The sequence below is a fragment of the Magnolia sinica genome, chromosome 13, assembly GCF_029962835.1.
Source record: "Magnolia sinica isolate HGM2019 chromosome 13, MsV1, whole genome shotgun sequence".
Classification (NCBI taxonomy): domain Eukaryota; kingdom Viridiplantae; phylum Streptophyta; class Magnoliopsida; order Magnoliales; family Magnoliaceae; genus Magnolia; species Magnolia sinica.
Window position 1 is genome coordinate 7082750 of NC_080585.1, and position 18453 is coordinate 7101202.

The 18453-nt window shown below is 43.0% G+C and overlaps 2 protein-coding genes across 2 annotated transcripts in view; both read right to left on the reverse strand.

Moving 5' to 3' along the window:
- LOC131223984 (uncharacterized) overlaps nucleotides 1-12152 on the reverse strand; it is a 30473-nt gene extending 18321 nt beyond the window's left edge. Inside the window, 3 exon segments of the mRNA XM_058219576.1 lie at nucleotides 2942-5061; nucleotides 9384-10289; nucleotides 10292-12152. Coding sequence (XP_058075559.1) covers nucleotides 2942-5061; nucleotides 9384-10289; nucleotides 10292-11720 — 4455 coding nt within the window. The 5' untranslated portion in view covers nucleotides 11721-12152.
- On the reverse strand, nucleotides 2653-5257 carry LOC131222610 (G-type lectin S-receptor-like serine/threonine-protein kinase LECRK1). Its single transcript, XM_058217748.1, has one exon. The coding sequence runs from the start codon at nucleotides 5141-5143 to the stop codon at nucleotides 2828-2830; it is 2316 nt and encodes a 771-aa protein (XP_058073731.1). The 5' UTR covers nucleotides 5144-5257; the 3' UTR covers nucleotides 2653-2827.
- Nucleotides 12153-18453: the final 6301 nt, after the last annotated feature.

Sequence of the window (18453 nt, forward strand, 5' to 3'; positions counted from 1 at the left end):
CTAACGCCGGTCAACTCGAAAGTCCACCTTGAGCCGACCATAAAGGTCAGCCTGATTGGTCGAGGGCTCAGCTCTGCTCGGCCTCGATCGTCCCTCACATGACTTTAGGGCCGACCACTTTGACACTTATCACCCCCACAAATTCCGTGTAATGATTGAGAAACATACGCAGGGATTGCGCTTGTGATCGAGAACCGTTTCTAATCCCAATAATGACCCCTCTACACTATAAACAAGGGACCCATCAACAGTAAGAGGTATGCAAAATATCACACAAAAGCCTATCCACGCTACTAGACACAGATTTGCCTGACTTTAGCATTGGAAGGTCCCCTTCTGTAGCCAGGGTCTTCTTTATCTTCTTTGCGTGCAGGAATCTGAAGGTCCAGCAGTTCGGCAAAAAGGGTAAACCAGATTTCTACATCAACATCCAAACTTAAGTGGACCACACCACAGGAACTGGTGGTGATACTGACGTCCATCGTTAGAACCTTGACGTAGGCTTGGGATTGTCGTTGACACAACAAAACTCCCATTGGCGCTATGTATTATTACGAAGGTGATAAAAATCAAGAACTATCTATAGTCTATTAGATACGTTAATAGCGATCAGTCAGGTGATTAAAATCAAGAACTATCTATAATCTATTAGATGCGTTAATAGCAATGGGTGAGTCTTTAGGCTTATTTGTGGGCAACGGGGTCTCTAGTTGAATTGACGGCAGTTTGGAAGAGGTAACCTTTACCGTACGAGCTGATCATGCTTTCTCGTTAGTTGCTACTCAGGTAAATATTTATTGTTGTTATTGTTGTGTTTCTGTTTTGTTTGTTCAGTTTGTTTTTCAACACACGCACACACACCCCCACACACTCATTGCTAATTGAATTTCACCACCTATGGATACTCGAACCCTTGACCGGGTGTTGAAACTCCTTGCAGTCTACCTCCCGAGCAACAGTAAGGATCCTGTTTTGTTTGTTCATAATAAACTTCTATTAGCTCTCAAAAAAAGGAAAAGAAACAAGCAAAAGAAAAGAATAAGGTCCCGTCTTTTTGGATCCGTATTACTGAGCCCACAGGCGTACAAAATATAACAAAATTTCCCTCTCTCTCTCTCTCTCTCTCTCTCTCTCTTTATAATAAAAAGGTGCGGGCTTTACCACCTAAAACTTTGTTAATCAGCAAAATGCTATACACAGTTCCAGCTAAGCCTATCATAATTCATAGGCCACAAAAATAGACAGGCCACATCTATCATATACTACAGCTTAAGACCAGTAAAGAAAGCAAGAGAGCCGGCCTAACCAAAAAACAGCTCACAAAAAAATAAAACTGCACAAGACTTGACAGACCCAGTCCCCAAAAAGCATCCGCCAGCTTGCATTGTGAACACACCACCTAGCATGAGACGGCCAACGTCACATAAGCCCGGACCACCAAATACCTCAGCTGAGATATAACACCCACTAAGGGCCTGTTCCTGTTTGGTACATGGGCTTAAGAGGAATTAAGTGGGATGGAATTGCATTCGGTTTGGTGCAAATTCCATCCTATTGGTTGGAGACCATGGGAAGGAATGAGATTAAGTGGAATGGAATTGCATTTGATCACATGTAGGATTTCTAGTGAATTTTGAAATCCTCTACATCTCTGAGCCTGCCCACAATATTGATGCATATGTTTTATTCCTATGGTCGATCTATATGCATCCTTCACACATGACATTTGAGCTATATACGTGTACAAGTGACCGACATCAATTGTAAATCTGGTCCATTAATTGCAATTCTATGGTCCATCAAACGAGTTTTTCTTAATCTGATGTTTTTGCTTAAGGAAGAATTTGATCCCAAACATGAGAATTGGATGGTCAAAATACCATGATATTTACATACATGCAATTATTGTGGAATAATGGTGTTAATCCCATCTAATGCAATTCCATACCATTTAATCCCGCAGACAAAAGAGGACGCAAACAACCAGCCATATCCAGCGTCGTGAGACAATCACACAAGAGGCATCAGCCATCCACACAGCCTCCAAATTCAGTAAACGAAAAACAATAGCCCAAGTACCCCCTCCAAAAAAAAAAAAAAACCCCAGCAAGCATTCCCCCTCCGCAGGCAACATAGAAACCTCCGCACAACTGACAGCACCCACCACACATTAGCAGCCCCGCGACAGCAAAATATAGTCCACTTAGCAGGAATCAGCCACACAACAACCATCCACCATAGCCAAATTTCTCCTTAATTATTTTCATTTTTCAATTTCTTCATCTCGACTCTTGCTGTATTTTACATCATTGTAGAAGCTGTGAAACTAAAAGTACTTCTCACTCTGGAAGTTCTGATCAATTCGCATTTGTCATGTAGACAGAGCGTATGGGCATATCATCTATCTACTTTTGCAGAACGTCATCATCAGACTGGATGGTTCATTGTTTCTAACTAACGAGATATTCGATGTTCTGCCACCCAGTAAGATGAAAATTACTTCTGGCTGGCTTGGATGACAATACAAGTATGGAATTTTTTGATGAAAAATTTCATGTTGTTCCTCAGAAATCAAGTAAAATTTGAGCCTTTTTTCTTAGGATTTGTAATTCCATTAAATATAAGCTCCTGATTTAAGCTCAACATCTATACGATCTCAATTCCTTATTCATTTGCATTTGACATGTTCTTACATTTCTGCTAGCTTGAAACATAAATAACATAGAAAACTAGCCTAACATGAAATCAGGCAACATTGTAACTGCAACTATGTGATGCAGGTGCACACGAGAAAGTAACAAACACATTAGATCATATCATAAAATGCTTATGCAGTGACCAGAGGTGGGACGCCTACATCGAATGTCCCTTCTAACATTTGTCTCACCCTCTTCATGGATGGTCTAAGACCTGGGTCTGGGTGCACACACCACAATCCCACCATGGCCATCCTTTCAAACCTTTTGAAGTCGCTCAAGACCTCTTCCTCCTGCTCCACCAACCTCCGCAGTTCTCCAGCCTTCATACAGCTTAGGACCAAGTCTGTTATATATAAATCTGCATCCTCAGACTCTTTTTCGACCCTGTCCAGATCGATGTGCCTCCTGCAACAAATGATCTCGAGCAACATGACACCAAAGCTATAAACATCCACCTTCATCGTTACGGGCAAATTCTTGAGCCACTCAGGTGCCATGTACCCTCTTGTCCCTCTGACATTGGTGCTGGTCCGAGTTTGATCTTTCATCAGAAGTTTTGCCAAGCCGAAGTCTGCAATCTTGGCCGTGCAATTTGTGTCGAGCAGCACGTTTTGTGGTTTTATATCGCAGTGGATGATCTGGGTCTCACACTCCTCGTGCAAGTATGACAGGCCTCTAGTGATCCCAAGAGCTATTTCGGCCCTTTGACCCCAGCTTGGCTTATCGTTCCTACCGAAAAGGAAGTCAGATAGAGAGCCGCCCTTCATCAACTCATAAACCAAAAGTCTGTGACTATTCTCATCGCAGAACCCCAGCAGTCGGACCAGATTCTTGTGATGGGTCCGACCGATTACCCTCAGCTCGGTCTTGAACTCTTTCTCGCCCTCTTCTATCACCTTCTCTAGCTGCTTCACGGCTACCTCTATCTGTTCGCCCTCTGACCGTAGGATACCACTGTAAACGGTTCCAAAAGCCCCACGGCCGAGCTTTCTTGTGAACCCATCTGTCGCTTCTTTCAACTCCTTGTACGTATATGCCCGCAGGTTTATTTCACTGGAAGTGGGTTCCCTTTGCTTGGAACTGCGAGCAACATAACAGTAGAGGGCAAGCACTACAAACAAGACAGCCAGGATACTGCTTGGTACAAGCCCAGCCACAAGTGCCTGAGAATAACGGCTCTTCTTGGTTCCTTTATTGCTGGTTGCCACCTTTATGAAAGCGATTCGTCCCGTAAATTTAGATCCCTCTCTACCATTCAGCAGAGGCGCTCTCTTCTTCCTACATCGCCCATTTTCCAGGACTGCAGCAATGCAAGAACAGTCCTCCATGACAGCCTTTCTGCAGCTCTCTTTGTCCGAGTTTGTTATTTGGGAAAGATCTGCATACCCATGATTAGGGAAATCAGCATCTTCCATCTCATATACCGCAGATGTATCCGCTTCACAACTCTGCCGCAGCGGAATGTCGGCGTAGCATCCTTTCCACCGATTGTTCAAATCCAATGGAGAGTAACCTTGGAGGCATCGGCATCTCGGTTCATTGCCATCCAAAACGCAGTAGCCATATGCCCCACAAAGAGCATTTGGATAGCAAGGATTATCGAGCGCACTCCATACTATTGACCATGTCCCGTTCACTTTTGAACAAGCATATTGCTTGAAATTGCCCATGTCATCGATCATCGCCCTATGGTAGTAATCTCCAACGGGTGCAGGTGGATGTTTTCCACCTGTCACGTTGTGGATGATGTCTGTGTTATTGATGGCAAGGTACATGAGTGCGCTGCTCTCATTAAAAATGAGAATCTGGTTTCGGTTCAAGTTGTCGCCTTCGGTGGTCCACCAGTAACCTTGATCAGTGAATCCGGGTGCAGACATAACGAGATTGCCGTCATCTTGCATCTTCAACATATATCTTCCCGTCGAGTAGTCGTCGGCGCTAGAGAAAAGCGTTTGGTTCTCGTTTAGAACTTGACCTGGTAGTAGGGTGTCAGTTGGGGAATCAAAGCTTTGCCATATGACCTTAGAACTTGAGTCCCTTAGTACAAAATTGCCGTCGTTTTGCATGGATGCTGAACTCGCAGCAGTCCCGTTGTGGATATAGAAGCTACCACTGCCTTGCGGACCTTGGACAACAAGCCAACCGCTACGGGTTAGCTCAAGGGTCGACCCTTCGCTTACTGGTCTGTCTCTGTTTGCTGACCAAACAAGAGTTTTCGTGGGGATTTGGATTTTTTCAAACCAAATCCCTACGAGGAAGAGGCCTCCGCCAACAGGATAGAACCCAAATGCGAAGTCACCAGAAGGAGAGAGCCATGAGGAAGTGTTTCCAGCAGAGAGGATGGAGCCCAAGGTTATGTTTGCTGCTTGAGTTTGAGCAACAGAGAAATGGAAAGAAGAAGAAAGTAGTTGGAGTAGGAAGCAAAGGAGTATAATAATAGCCATTGATCGCAGCAGTAGTGCAAGAAGTTCAATGGAAGAAAAAAAAAAAGGAATGGAAGGGAAGTATCACTGGTCTTGCTATTTATAAAGAAGAGAACATGGAACCAGAGCCAAAAAGCAGAAAAGAAAAGAAGTTAGTTTTATCGATCGCTAAAACCTATTACTTAAGAGGGGAGATTTATTTTGAACTAAGACTAGTCGAGGGCTGGTTTGAATTTTTAATTCAGTGGTAAATACCCAATAAATGGGTAATAATTATTTCACCGAATATCTAGAGCACTATTCCGTGCTTGTTTAGAACCAATGCTCTTTTGATGCAAAAAACCGAGAAGGCCATAAAATATTTGTAAGTCCCACCATGATGCTTGTTTATTATCCACACCGTTCATCCATTATACCAGCTAAATTTATGGCATGAGCCAAAAAATGAGGCATATCCAAAGCTCAAGTGTACCATGCCATTAGAAAGAGGACAAGGTATGATGGACCCTACATTTCTCATCCATGACTGAAGAGAATGGATTCATTCAATCCGGTGGACCCCTCGTTATGTGTCATATTCCATGACTAGAGATGCACTGGAGTCGTCCCATGCCAATTAGACATTTCCTCCATTACTTACTTTCCAGGCAAAGAGGACAACGTATGGTGGACCCTACATTTCTCAATCCATGACTAAAGAGAAAGGATTCATTGAATCTGGTGGATCCCTCATCATGTGTCACATTCCATGACCAGAGATGAAGCACTGGAGTCGTCCCATGCCGATTTAGTGGATTCATGACTGTGGGGCCAACCATGATGTATGTGTTTAATATTCATAGTTGTCCATTCATTTTGCTAGATCATTTCATGGCATGAGCCCAAAATGAAGCAGATACAAATATCAGGTGGACCACACCATAGACAAGAGTGGTGATTGAATGCCCACCATTAAAAACTTCTTGAGGGCCACAAAAGTTTTAGATCAAGCTGATGTTTGTTTTTTACTCTGTCCAGGTATATGTGATCTTATCAATAGGTTGGATGCCAAATAAACATTAAAACTAGGCCCACCATGTTGTCCACGTGTATCTACTTTGTACATGAGGTGCGGAAACGGATTGGCTGGTGACCCCATATCCCTGGTGACCAAACCGTGGGAACCACCATGATGTATGTGTTACATCCACGCCATCTATCCATCTGGCCAGCTCGTTTCAGGTCAAGATCTAAAAAAAGAAGTAGATCCAATACTAGAGTAGGCCACCCCACAGGAAACAGTGGGGATAGTGATGCCTACTGTTGAAGCCTTCCCAGGCATCACCATGATGTTGAACAGGTCTGACAGGCATAGATGAAGAGAAATCACTAATATCAGCTTATCCAAAACTCGTGGCCCAGAAGAATTTTTAGTGGTGGGTGTTTAATCCCCATTGTTTTTTGTGGTGTGGTCCGCTTGATCTTTAAATTTGCTTCATTTTTGGGCTCATACCCTAAAGCGAGATGGAAAAATGGATGGACAACGTGGATGAAACACATACATAGTAGTGGGCTCCATGGAGTTTTGTCACTAAGGATGTGGCTGGTGATTAGGACACCAGGCAATTCACTTCCCCTTGATGCTAGGCTCCGGGGCCAGCTACATAGACAACTTGGGTGGGCCACACCATTTTACAATGTTGTGTGTTGATGCAGAAATCTGATTCACCCTTTTTGCCCAACTGCTGGATCTTCGGATACTCGCACACAAAGAAGGCAGAGAAGACCCTAGCTATAGCAAGGAACCCTCTGGTGCCAAAGTCAGACTAGGAATCTAAATCTAGTAGGATTGATAGGCTTTTGGGTGAGATTTTGCGTACTTCTTAGTGTTGTTTGGTCCCCTATTTATAGTGTAGAGAGGCCATTGTTGGGATTAGAAACGGATCTCGATCACAGGTGCAATCCCCGCCTATGTTTCTTAACCGTTACATGGAATTTGTGGGGGTGATAAGTGTCAAAGTGGTCGGCCCTAAAGTCATGTGAAGGACAATCAAGGCTGAGTTGAGCCAAGCCCTCGACTAGTTAGGGTGACCTTCATGGTCGGCTCAAGGTGGACTTCCGAGCTGACCGGTGAGCAGTTCCTTGGCCTGTCCGTGCTTGGGCATGGGGGACGGGTTCATCTCATTAGCGAGATTCGTCGTTCTGGATGACCATTCCCTTGATCTCGTAGAACTGGTTGGTCTTCTTGTCGTCTATCGAGGCCTGGCCCTCGATTAGCCAGGCAAATTGTACAAATCTAAGCATCCCTTTGGGACCAGACATGCTCGATACGAACCTGGACACATATGGTGTCGTGGCCTCAACTTAGGAGTTCGGTGTTGGTTTCTCTTCAAATCGATTTAAGACGAGATCATTCAGAAGCTCCTCGATCATGATCAGTCTTGATTTTACCTTTCAACCTCAGGCCAAGAAGCGCATGTTCAGTACTCCGAGCTGACCTCATAAGCGGTCAGACTATTCCATCCTATCGGTTGGACACCACGGGAAGGAATGAGATTAGGTGGAATGGAATTGCATTTGGTCGCATGTGGGATTTCTGGTGAATTTTAAAATCCACTAGCTACATCTCTGAGCCTGAGCCCCACATTGATGCATATGTTTTATTCCTATGGTTCATCCATATGGATCCTTTACGTATGACATTTGAGCTATATACGTGTACAAGTGATCGACATCAATTGTAAATCTAGTCCATTGATCACAATTCTATGGTCCATCAAACAGAAGTTTTTCTTAATCCAGTGTTTTTGGCTAAGGAAGAATGTGATTCCAAACATGGGAATTGGATGGTCAAAATACCACGATATTTACATATATGCAATTATTGTGGAATAATAGTGTTAATCCCATCTAATGCAATTCCACACCATTTAATCCCGCAGACCAAACAGGACACAAACAACCAGCCATATCCAGCATCATGAGACAATCACACGGCAGGCATCGGCCATCCACACAGCCTCTAAAATCAACATAAAAACAACAGCCTAAGGGCCTGTTTGTTAAATCTGAAATCCGAAGTCTGAATAAGAAGTCGGACAACTTATAGTGAACATAGAATAACTTGTTTGTTAACAAACATTTGAAATGTTTGAAATATATTAATTTGACACATTTACCCATATGAAACAATTGCAATTGAATCCCTACCTTTAAAAACTCCATGAACTTCACTGAAATGTTTATTTGTCATCCAACCCATTAAAAAGGTCACAAACAGCTAGATGAAGAGATGACACAAATATCAATATGATCCAAAGCTTTTGCAGCCCAAAAGAATTTTTAAATGGTCAATCACCACTGTTTCTTATACAAAGGTCCATCTAAGATTTGAAGCTAATTTATTTTTTTGGATCTTTCCCTAAAATAAGCTTTCAACATAGATGGATGGAATGGATCATGGCCTAATTTATTTTTCAGCGCTAACAAACAGGCCCTTAGTACCTCCTCCACCAGGAAAAAAAGAAAAGAAAAGAAAAGAAAAAAATAGCACCCAGCAAGCATTCCCCCTCAACAAAGGAGGGAGGGCCAATCCGCAGGCAACATAGAAACCTCGGCACAACTGACAGCACCCACCACATAACAGCAGCCCCACGACAGCAAAATATAGTCCACTGAGCAGGAATCAGCCACACAACAACCATCCACCATAGCAAAATTTCTCTTTAATTCTTTTCAATTTTCAATTTCTCCATCTCAACTCTTGTAGTTTACATCATTGTTGAAGCTGTGAAACTAAAAATACTTTCTCACTCTGGAAGTTCTGATCAATTCGCATTTGTCACGTAGACAGAGCGTATGCGCATATCATCTATCTACTTTTGCAGAACGTCATCATCAGACTGGATGGTTCATTGTTTCTAACTAGCCAGATATTCGATGTTCTGCCACCCAGTAAGACGAAAATTACTTCTGGCTAGCTTCCAATATGACAATACAAGTATGGAATTTTTTGATGAAAAATTTCATGTTGTTCCTCAGAAATCACGTAAAATTTGAGCCTTTTTTTCTTAGGATTTGTAATTCCATTAAATATAAGCTCCTGATTTAAGCTCAACTTCTATATGATCTCAATTCCTTATTCATTTGCATTTGACATGTTCTTACATTTCTGCTAGCTTAAAACATATATAACATAGAAAACTAGCCTAACATGAAATCAGGCAACATTGTAACTGCAACTATGTGATGCAGGTGCACATGAGAAAGTAACAAACACATTAGATCATATCATTAAATGAATATGCAGTGATCAGAGGTGGGACGCCTACGTGGAATGTCCCTTCTAACATTTGTCTCACCCTCTTCATGGATGGTCTAAGACCTGGGTCAGGGTCCACACACCACAATCCCACCATGGCCATCCTTTCAAACCTTTTCAAGTCACTCAAGACCTCTTCCTCCTGCTCCACCAACCTTGGCAGTTCTCCAGCCTTCATACAGCTTATGACCCAGTCTGTTATATATAAATCTGCATCCTCAGACTCTTCTTCGACCCTATCCAGATCGATGTGCCTCCTGCAACAAATGATCTCGAGCAACATGACACCAAAGCTATAAACATCCACCTTCATTGTTATGGGTGAATTCTTGAGCCACTCAGGTGCCATGTACCCCATTGTCCCTCTGACATTGGTGCTGGTCCGAGTTTGATCTTTCATCAGAAGTTTTGCCAAGCCGAAGTCTGCAATCTTGGCCGTGCAATTTGTGTCGAGCAGCACGTTCTGCGGTTTTATATCGCAGTGGATGATCTGGGTCTCACACTCCTCGTGCAAGTATGACAGGCCTCTAGTGATGCCAAGAGCTATTTCGGCCCTTTCACCCCAGCTGGGCTTATTATCCCTACTGAAAAGGAAATCAGATAGAGAGCCACCCTTCATCAACTCATAAACCAAAAGTCTGTGACTATTCTCATCGCAGAACCCCAGCAGTCGGACCAGATTCTTGTGATGGGTCCGACCAATTACCCTCAACTCTGTCTTGAACTCTTTCTCGCCCTCTTCTATCACCTTCTCTAGCTGCTTCACGGCTACCTCTATCTGTTCGCCCTCTGACCGTAGGATACCACTGTAAACGGTTCCAAAAGCCCCACGGCCGAGCTTTCTTGTGAACCCTTCTGTCGCTTCTTCAACTCCTTGTATGTATATGCCCACAGGTTTATTTCACTGGAAGTGGGTTCCCTTGTCTTGGGACTACGAGAAACATAAAAGTAGAGGGCCAGCACTGCAAACAATACCGCCAGAATACTGCTCGATACAAGCCCAGCTACAAGACACCTCAACTTCCTTCTTTCATCGTTGGGTAAAGCTGTGACATTACTGGTCGCGACTTTTATGAAAGCGATTCGTCTGTTGGCATTAGATCCCACTTTACTATTCTGCAGAGGTTCTCTCTTCTTCGTACATGTCCCATTTTGCAAGACTGCAGCAATGGAGAAACAGTCATCCATGACGGCCTTTTTGCAGCTCTCTTCGTCTGAGGGTGTTATTTGGGCAAGATCTTCATCCCCACTATTAGAGAAATCAACATCGTTTATCTGATATACCGTCGACGATTTCACTTCGCAACTCGGCTGCGGGTTGCATCCTTTCCACGGGCGGTGCAAATCTAATCGGGTGTACCCTTCGAGGCATCGATAGCTCGGTCCCTTCTTGTCATCCAAAACGCAGTAGCCATTCTCGCCACAAAGAGCTGTTGGATTGCAAGGATTACTAACCGCAGTCCACACCACTGACCACGTCCCATTAACTTTCCGGTAAGCATATTGCTTGAAATTACCCTTGTCATCGATCATAGCCCTATGGTAGTAATCTCTAATAGGTTCGGGTGGATGTATATTACCCGTTACATTGTGGGTGATGTCTGTCTTATCGATGATGTACATGAGTGCACTACTCTCATTAAAAATGAAACTCCGGTTTCGTCCTAATTCATTGGTTTCGGCTGTCCACCAGTAACCACGCTCAGCGGATTGGGCTGCAGACATAACGAGATTCCCGTCCTCTTGCATCTTCAACTTATATCTTCCTGTTGAGTAGTTGTAGGTTCCATTGTCATTGGAGAAAAGCTCTTGGTTCATATTTAGAACTTGACCTGGCAATACGGTGTCGGTTGGGGAATCGAAGCTTTGCCATATGACCAAAGAATTTGAGTTCCTTAGTACAAAATTGCCGTTGTCTTTCATGGACGCTGAATTCGCACTGGTCTTGTTGTTGATATGGAAGTCACCATTGTCTTGTGGATCTTTGATAACAAGCCAACCGCTGCGGGTTAGCTCAAGGGTGGATCCTTCTCTGACTGGAGTGTCCCGATTCGCAGACCAAACAAGGGTTTTCTCTGGGATTTTGTGAAACCAAATCCCAACGAGGAAGCGGCCTCCAAGGACAGGATAGAACCCAAATGTGAAGTCACCGGAAGGAGAGAGCCATGAGGCCGAAGTGTTTCCAGCAGAGAGGATGGAGCCCAAGGTTACGTCTGTAGCTTGAGTTTGAGCAACAGAGAAATGAAAAGAAGAAGAAAGTAGTTGGAGTAGGAAGCAAAGGAGTATGATAATAGCCATTGATCACAGCAGTGTAAGAAAGAAGCTCAATGGAAGAAAGTGTCACTCGTCTTGCTAATATTTAAGGAAATGGGAATTGTTTCAGACGGTAAGTATGCTGTTTACCAAAGATAACTTATCAATATATTAAGTAGAAACCAAGATACACTATTATGGCATAAGTAACTTATTAAGGAGGTGTTTAGAGCATGGGATTAGATGAGTTTAAGTGGGATGGAATTACCAAAATATAATGATTACACTGTGTCAGGATTGTCCTCTAATCCCATGGCTTGGATGCTATCCCACTTCATGTTTGGGAAACGGATTGGCTACTCATCTTGCCAACGCTGGTGGGTGCTCTGTAGGCCCTACTAGGATGTATGTGTTTCATCCATGCCGTCCACCCATTCTTCCATGTCATTTGATGGTATGAGCCCGAAGATGAGTTTGATCCAAATCTCAAGTGGACTGCACAATTGGCCCTAACAGGTTTTTAATGGTGTAATTCAATCACTATTGTTTTCTCAGGGTGTGGTCCATCTGAGATTTATATCTACCTCATTTTTGAGATCAAGCTCAAAAATTATATTTCAAAATGGATAGATGGCATGGATAAAACATATACATCATGGTGGGGTCCACATAGCACTGACCACTAGCTACACAAAACCCAAAGTAGGATTGTCCCGCTGATTCCAAGAAAGGGCTTCACAACCAATACCTCACGTGAATTTAAATAGACATTGCAATAATTCATGGTATCTTATCTACTCCCACCAAATTCCATTTAAACCCATGCGCCAAATGCCCCCTTAGAAAAGTCTGAATGCAGTATCAAATCCGTGGAGTGCACGCCGCGTTAGTCTGACTATGACATGACTTAGAAAAGTCTCAACTGACACGATATTGGTGTTGCCCTATTGGTGTTGCCCTTTCATCCAGGTCTTTGTGACCTTATCAACAGGTTAGATGACAAATAAAAATTCCAGTGGCCCCAAGATGTTTTTGATGGTGGGTATTCAATCACCATTATTTCCTGTAGGATTGTTCCGCCAATTCTAAGAAAGGGCTTCACAACCCATGCCTCACGTGAATTTAAATAGACGTTGCAATGATTCATGGGATCTTATCTACTCCCACCAAATTCCATTTAAACCCTTGTGGCAAATGCCCCCTTAGAAAAGTCTAAATGCGGTATAAAATCCGTGGAGTGCACGCCTGGTTAGTCTAACTATGAGACGACTTAGAAAAGTTTCAACTGACACGATATTGGTGTTGCCCTTTCGTCCAGGTCTTTCTGACTTTATCAACAGGTTAGATGACAAATAAAAATTTTAGTGGCCCCAAGATGTTTTTGATGGTGGGTATTCAATCACCATTATTTCCTGTAGGATTGTCCCACTGATTCCAAGAAAGGGCTTCACAACTCATACCTCATGTGAATCTAAATAGACGTTGCAATGATTCATGGGATCTTTTCTACTCCCACCAAATTCCATTTAAACCCATGCGCCAAATGCCTCCCTAGAAAAGTCTGAATGCAGTATAAAATCTGTGGAGTGCACGCCGTGTTAGTCTGACTATGACAATGACGCGACTTAGAAAAGTCTCAACTGACACCATATTGGTGTTGCCCTTTCATCCATGTCTTTGTGGCCTTATCAACAGGTTAGATGACAAATAAAAATTCCAGTGGCCCCAAGATGTTTTTGATGGTGGGTATTCAATCACCATTATTTCATGTAGTGTGGTCCACTTAAGATTTGGACCTGCTTCATTTTTTGGGTGCGCTCCTTAAAATGACCTGTCAAAACAGATAGACAGCATGGATGTTATGAACACACATTACAGTAGAAGCGGGCTCCACAGTCATGGATTCACTATTGGTTCCGGTGCCCAAGCAGCTTCAAGGAAGGTGGGTTCCGAAGACTCAGAACAGTCCTCCAAGGAGTGGGGCCATTAGGGGTTGTTTGGAAAATGTGGAGAAATAAATAGATTTTCTAAGATAGATATTTAAGCCGCATCCAAGGAAAGTGGGGTTCTACTCTGACACGGCTTAGAAATGTCCTCTAGGAGTGAGGCCATTAGGAGTTGTTTGAAAAATGTGGAGTAATAAATAAATTTACCGAGAAAAGTTAATATTTTTGCACCATCTTTAAATTAGTTTTGTGGAGATTCAGAAAATTTCCTTCCCACCCTTCCCATTGTTTCAATTTGTATGTAATCTATCATGAAAGTTGGATGCCCCATCATGGAAGATGTATGTGTAGATACATCACCCCATATGAGATGACCAATTGTACTAAATTTTAGACGGTGTATAAATTATAATTTTTCCTTGAAACCAAGCCTAAATCCAATCCCTTTAAAGTCAAGCTCGAAACTAAACCTAAAATACCCAGAAAAATTCCAAAAAACCTAGCAAATTTCTATAAGAACTCATTTAAACCAAACTCAAAGCTACACTCAAAAATCACTCTACTTGTTATTCAGTCTTCTCAAGGTGACATGATAAATTAGATGATCTCATACAAATGTGATTTATAATTCATTACAACGTACATCCAATTATCTTTACAAAGAGCCTAATATCACTTGTTATAGGGAAAATAGTGCAACCAATAGAAGCGAATCAAGTCGAGACCTTGCACCCTTTCACCAGGTCAGACATCGATTGTAGGAATGACCTCCAACTCTAGGATCGAGTAGGAAATGAGGTCGAGCTTAGTACCTACATGTCAGCTCGGCAGCCTACACGGCATTGAGAGGAGGGCCACCACTCGCAGGAAAATCCAAGTTGGCAGATTACCCTCAGGTTGACCTACTATCTCTAGTTCAGACCAACCAAGACCACCTCGGCCTCCTACTGTACATCTTGGTTGATTCTGAATAATCAGATATAATCTAAGAGAGATCCACCCAAGATCTTCTCCAAAGATCTTGGAGGATATTCATGAATTGCTCGGGATCCCGAGATCTTCGCCAAGGATCTCGGGAGATTTCCCCCACGCTGGGAATCTGAATTCCTCTACAGTACGTCCCTACTAAATAGGGAGATCTCCTCTATGCCACCACTTCTCCACACCTATAAATGGGAGCGCCCCCTCTGATGAAAGGTATGTACAATCTCTCATCCAAAATCCCTCGATACTACTAGACCTAGATTCCTAGCTTGACTTTGGTATCGGTGGGTCCCCTGCTCTAGCTAGGGTTCCTTTTGTCTTCTTCTTGTGCAGGTACTCGAATGTCTAAAAAGGATGGACCGGATTTTTGCATCAACAGTTTAACATTGTCTGTGAAAATCGATAATTGAATAATCCATCAAAGTTAAACGATGGAGAAAGGGAAAAGGAGGACAACCCCCTCTATCATTATTCCTAATCTCACGCCACTAGAACAATCTGTTAGCCATTAGGACTCTTCTTCCTTGCTTCAGGTTGACTCTACACCCATGGGGCCGATGCAGCACTCTGGAAACGAGGAGTACAACTTATTTCTCTCGAACAACAAGTTGAAGGTGGAAATTGTTGTACAGATGCCTTGCATTTTGTAGGGCACGGTCGACCGTAACTTATTGTGATGTTCACGGCTGATTGTAGAATTTCACTATTGATTGTGACTTGCCGTGATGTTCGTGGTCAACCGGCGGGTTTCAATTGTTGGGTATCACGATTTTAGGCGAAGCAAGGTATATTTAAATTTGATTTTTTTTCATTAAGGTTTTAATTTCAAACGAGTGTTTTCTTTTAAGAAATTTAAGAGTTTTATAGAGGTGTGCATATCAAGGGGAGATCAGGTACATTTGTAATCGAAGAAGGCAAGTCTGAACAACTCTATGATTTTGATTTGAGTAAATTTTTGTTGCTTTGTATCATGTTTTTTCACAAGGATTTTCCACATAAAATATCATATGTTTGTGAATTATTTTCTATTGAATTAATTATCTTGTATTATTATCTTGTTCTATCTTTATTTATTGTGCTTCCGCAAAGTGTACAGATCGATAATATTAAATCCAAATTTCTAATACTTAAGATTTGATTTGAATTTATTATTGACTTAGGTTAATATCACTATAGCGTGAAATAGAGCGGTTTCACTCACAGCACATGGCTCATCCCCAGTGTTACCTAGCTGAGACCAGAAAGCTTTGATTTAGTTAGAAGTTAAAACATTCTTGTAAAAATCTTCACTTCTCCGGTTTCAGGTGAAAAGGTAATAATCACCCATTTTCAGGGAATCCAGGTGAAACGATAAAAATCAAGCAAGCCCTGAGTGATGCAGACTGGGGAGGGTGGGGACAACGGAGTTAAGCTTGATTCTGACACGATTTAGAAAAGTCCTTGGATAAGTGGTAGTGTGGAGGTTAGGGCGGATGCTGATTGCATCCTGACACTGCCTCCTGGACCGTGCTATGTAGACCCACCATGATGTACGTGTTTTATCCACACCGTCCATCCATTTTGGATCATTATTTTAAGTTTAAGCCCAATAATAAGGTAAATCCAAATCTCAGGTGGACCACACCATAGGAAAGCAGTGGTAATTGAATGCCCACCATCAAAAACATACTAGGCCCCACTGTAATGTTTATTTTCCATCCAACCTGTTGATCAGGTCACATGCACCTGGATGAAGAAAAAACAGAAATATCAGAACGAAACTTTTGTGCCCACGAGAAGTTTTTAATGGTGGGCATTCAATCACCTCTGTTTTCTGTGGTGTGGTCCACCTGAGATTTAGATCTACCTCATCTCTGGGCTCATTCGATGAACTGAGCTGGAAAAATGGACGGACCGCGTGGATAAAAGATGTACACCATGGTGGAGCCCACAGAGCACCGTCCAGAAGAGAATCGCTACTGGCAGCGTCGGCACGCGATCGATATCCCGGATGGCCGCCGGGTTAGTCTGACTATGACATGATTTAGAAATGTCCAGATGCAATCGACAAACGTGAAGGGCCGCCGGGTTGGCCTGACTATGACATGACCTAGAAAATTATTGATTCTTACTAGACATAGGGATCCACCGAGGTCTCTGACTGTGGGGCCTACCGAGATATATGTGCCTTTCATTGACGCTGTCCATCCATTTTGACAGATCATTTCAGGGCATCATCCAATAAAATTAGCAGATCCAAATCTCAGGTTGACCATACCACAGGATTTAGTGGTGATTAACCATTAAAAACTTCTTGTGGGGCAGAGAAGTTTTGGATGAAGCTGATATTGGTGTGGCCCTCCAAGTCTTTGTCACCTTATCAACAGGTTTGAAGGAAAATAAACATTCCAGTGGCCCCAAGATGTTTTTAATGGTGGATGTTCAACCACCGTTATTTCCTGTGGTGTAGTCCACTTGAGATTTGGACTGCTTTATTTGTTTGGGATCGTCCCTTAAAATGAGCGGTCAAAACAGATGGACAACACGGATGTTAGGAACATACATTACAGTGGGCTCCACAGTCATGGATCCACCAATGGATCCTGTGCCCAACCGGCTTCCAAGGAAGGTGGGTTCCGTCTCTGACACGACTTAGAAAAGTCCTCCCAAGAGCAGGGCCATCCACCAGGGAAAAATGGGATGGGACATCCACCAGTGGTCTGGGCCTGGGACCTTCGCGGTGTGTATCCATCATCTGTTAGAGACATGCACAAGATGATGGCCCGCATGTATGCACATGTGCGCGGCTTCCATCCTCAACACATTCGAAAGATGAGAAGGTAAGTCAAGAGAGATCTACACCGTTCGGCGTGTGGACTGCCAATCATGACTGTACATCTTCAAGTGCGTGTAAGCAGGTGAGGGAGATACGATGGATCAACTATCAACCTTATGAGAGAGGTAACTATGTATCTCATCCAGTTTTGAATGCTCTCCATTTAATTTTGGTGATTTGCATGTGTTTCCGATCGGATCTAGCACATTCTGCAAAATCGCAAGTGTAGACCGCACGCTTGGGAGCATTTGATTAGATCATCCAATCTAGGCTATCCGTTTTGGAAAGTATTCAAGTGAGCATCCAATTGGGACCGTCCATTTTTCTCCGGACTTGATGCGTTTGCATCTACCAGAAACGTCTTAAGACCGGATACGTTCATACATAGCCTTTTTTTTTTTTTTATTGCGCAATCAAGACGATCCGTATTTGTAGCAAATCTGCAATTAATTGTGCAATTTGGATGGTCGATATATCTGGACGGCTGGGCTTGATCATTTGATCTAGAGAGATATGGGCATGGTTGTTAGATCAAGACCGTATGCTGAACATCCATGCATTGGCTGCCTGTGTGCGACTACTCAACCAAGACCATCCACATGATGGATGCTTGAAAGGGATTGGAAAATCTGACTGTCCGCAAGCTATGGATGTCTGTACACTATCATGTGATCTGGATCATCCATACTGGATGTCCGTTTATGGTTAAGCCATGCAGACGGCCCACAAGTGCTGGACTTTCGATGAGTGAGTGCACAACTGTAGATAGGTGTACCTTGGCATCTAATCTGGACGCATCAAGTATGGGGCGGTAGATCTGGACCGTCATTATGAGCAACCCATGTAGGCATATCAGAAATTGAGGTGGGTGGAATGGCGTAACAGGATTCATGTAGCCTGGCCCGACTAATTGGGATAAGGCTCAGATGACGACCATCATGATGACATTTACATGTGTGAAACTCCGAATCATCTGGCTGGCCGAACAGAGCCGGTTCCTTTCCTTTTTTATTTTACACACCCACACACACCA

What these genes read in the sequence shown, in the direction of transcription:
- LOC131222610 (XM_058217748.1), bottom strand. Translation starts at nt 5,143, where the DNA reads ATGGCTATTATTATACTCCTTTGCTTCCTACTCCAACTACTTTCTTCT.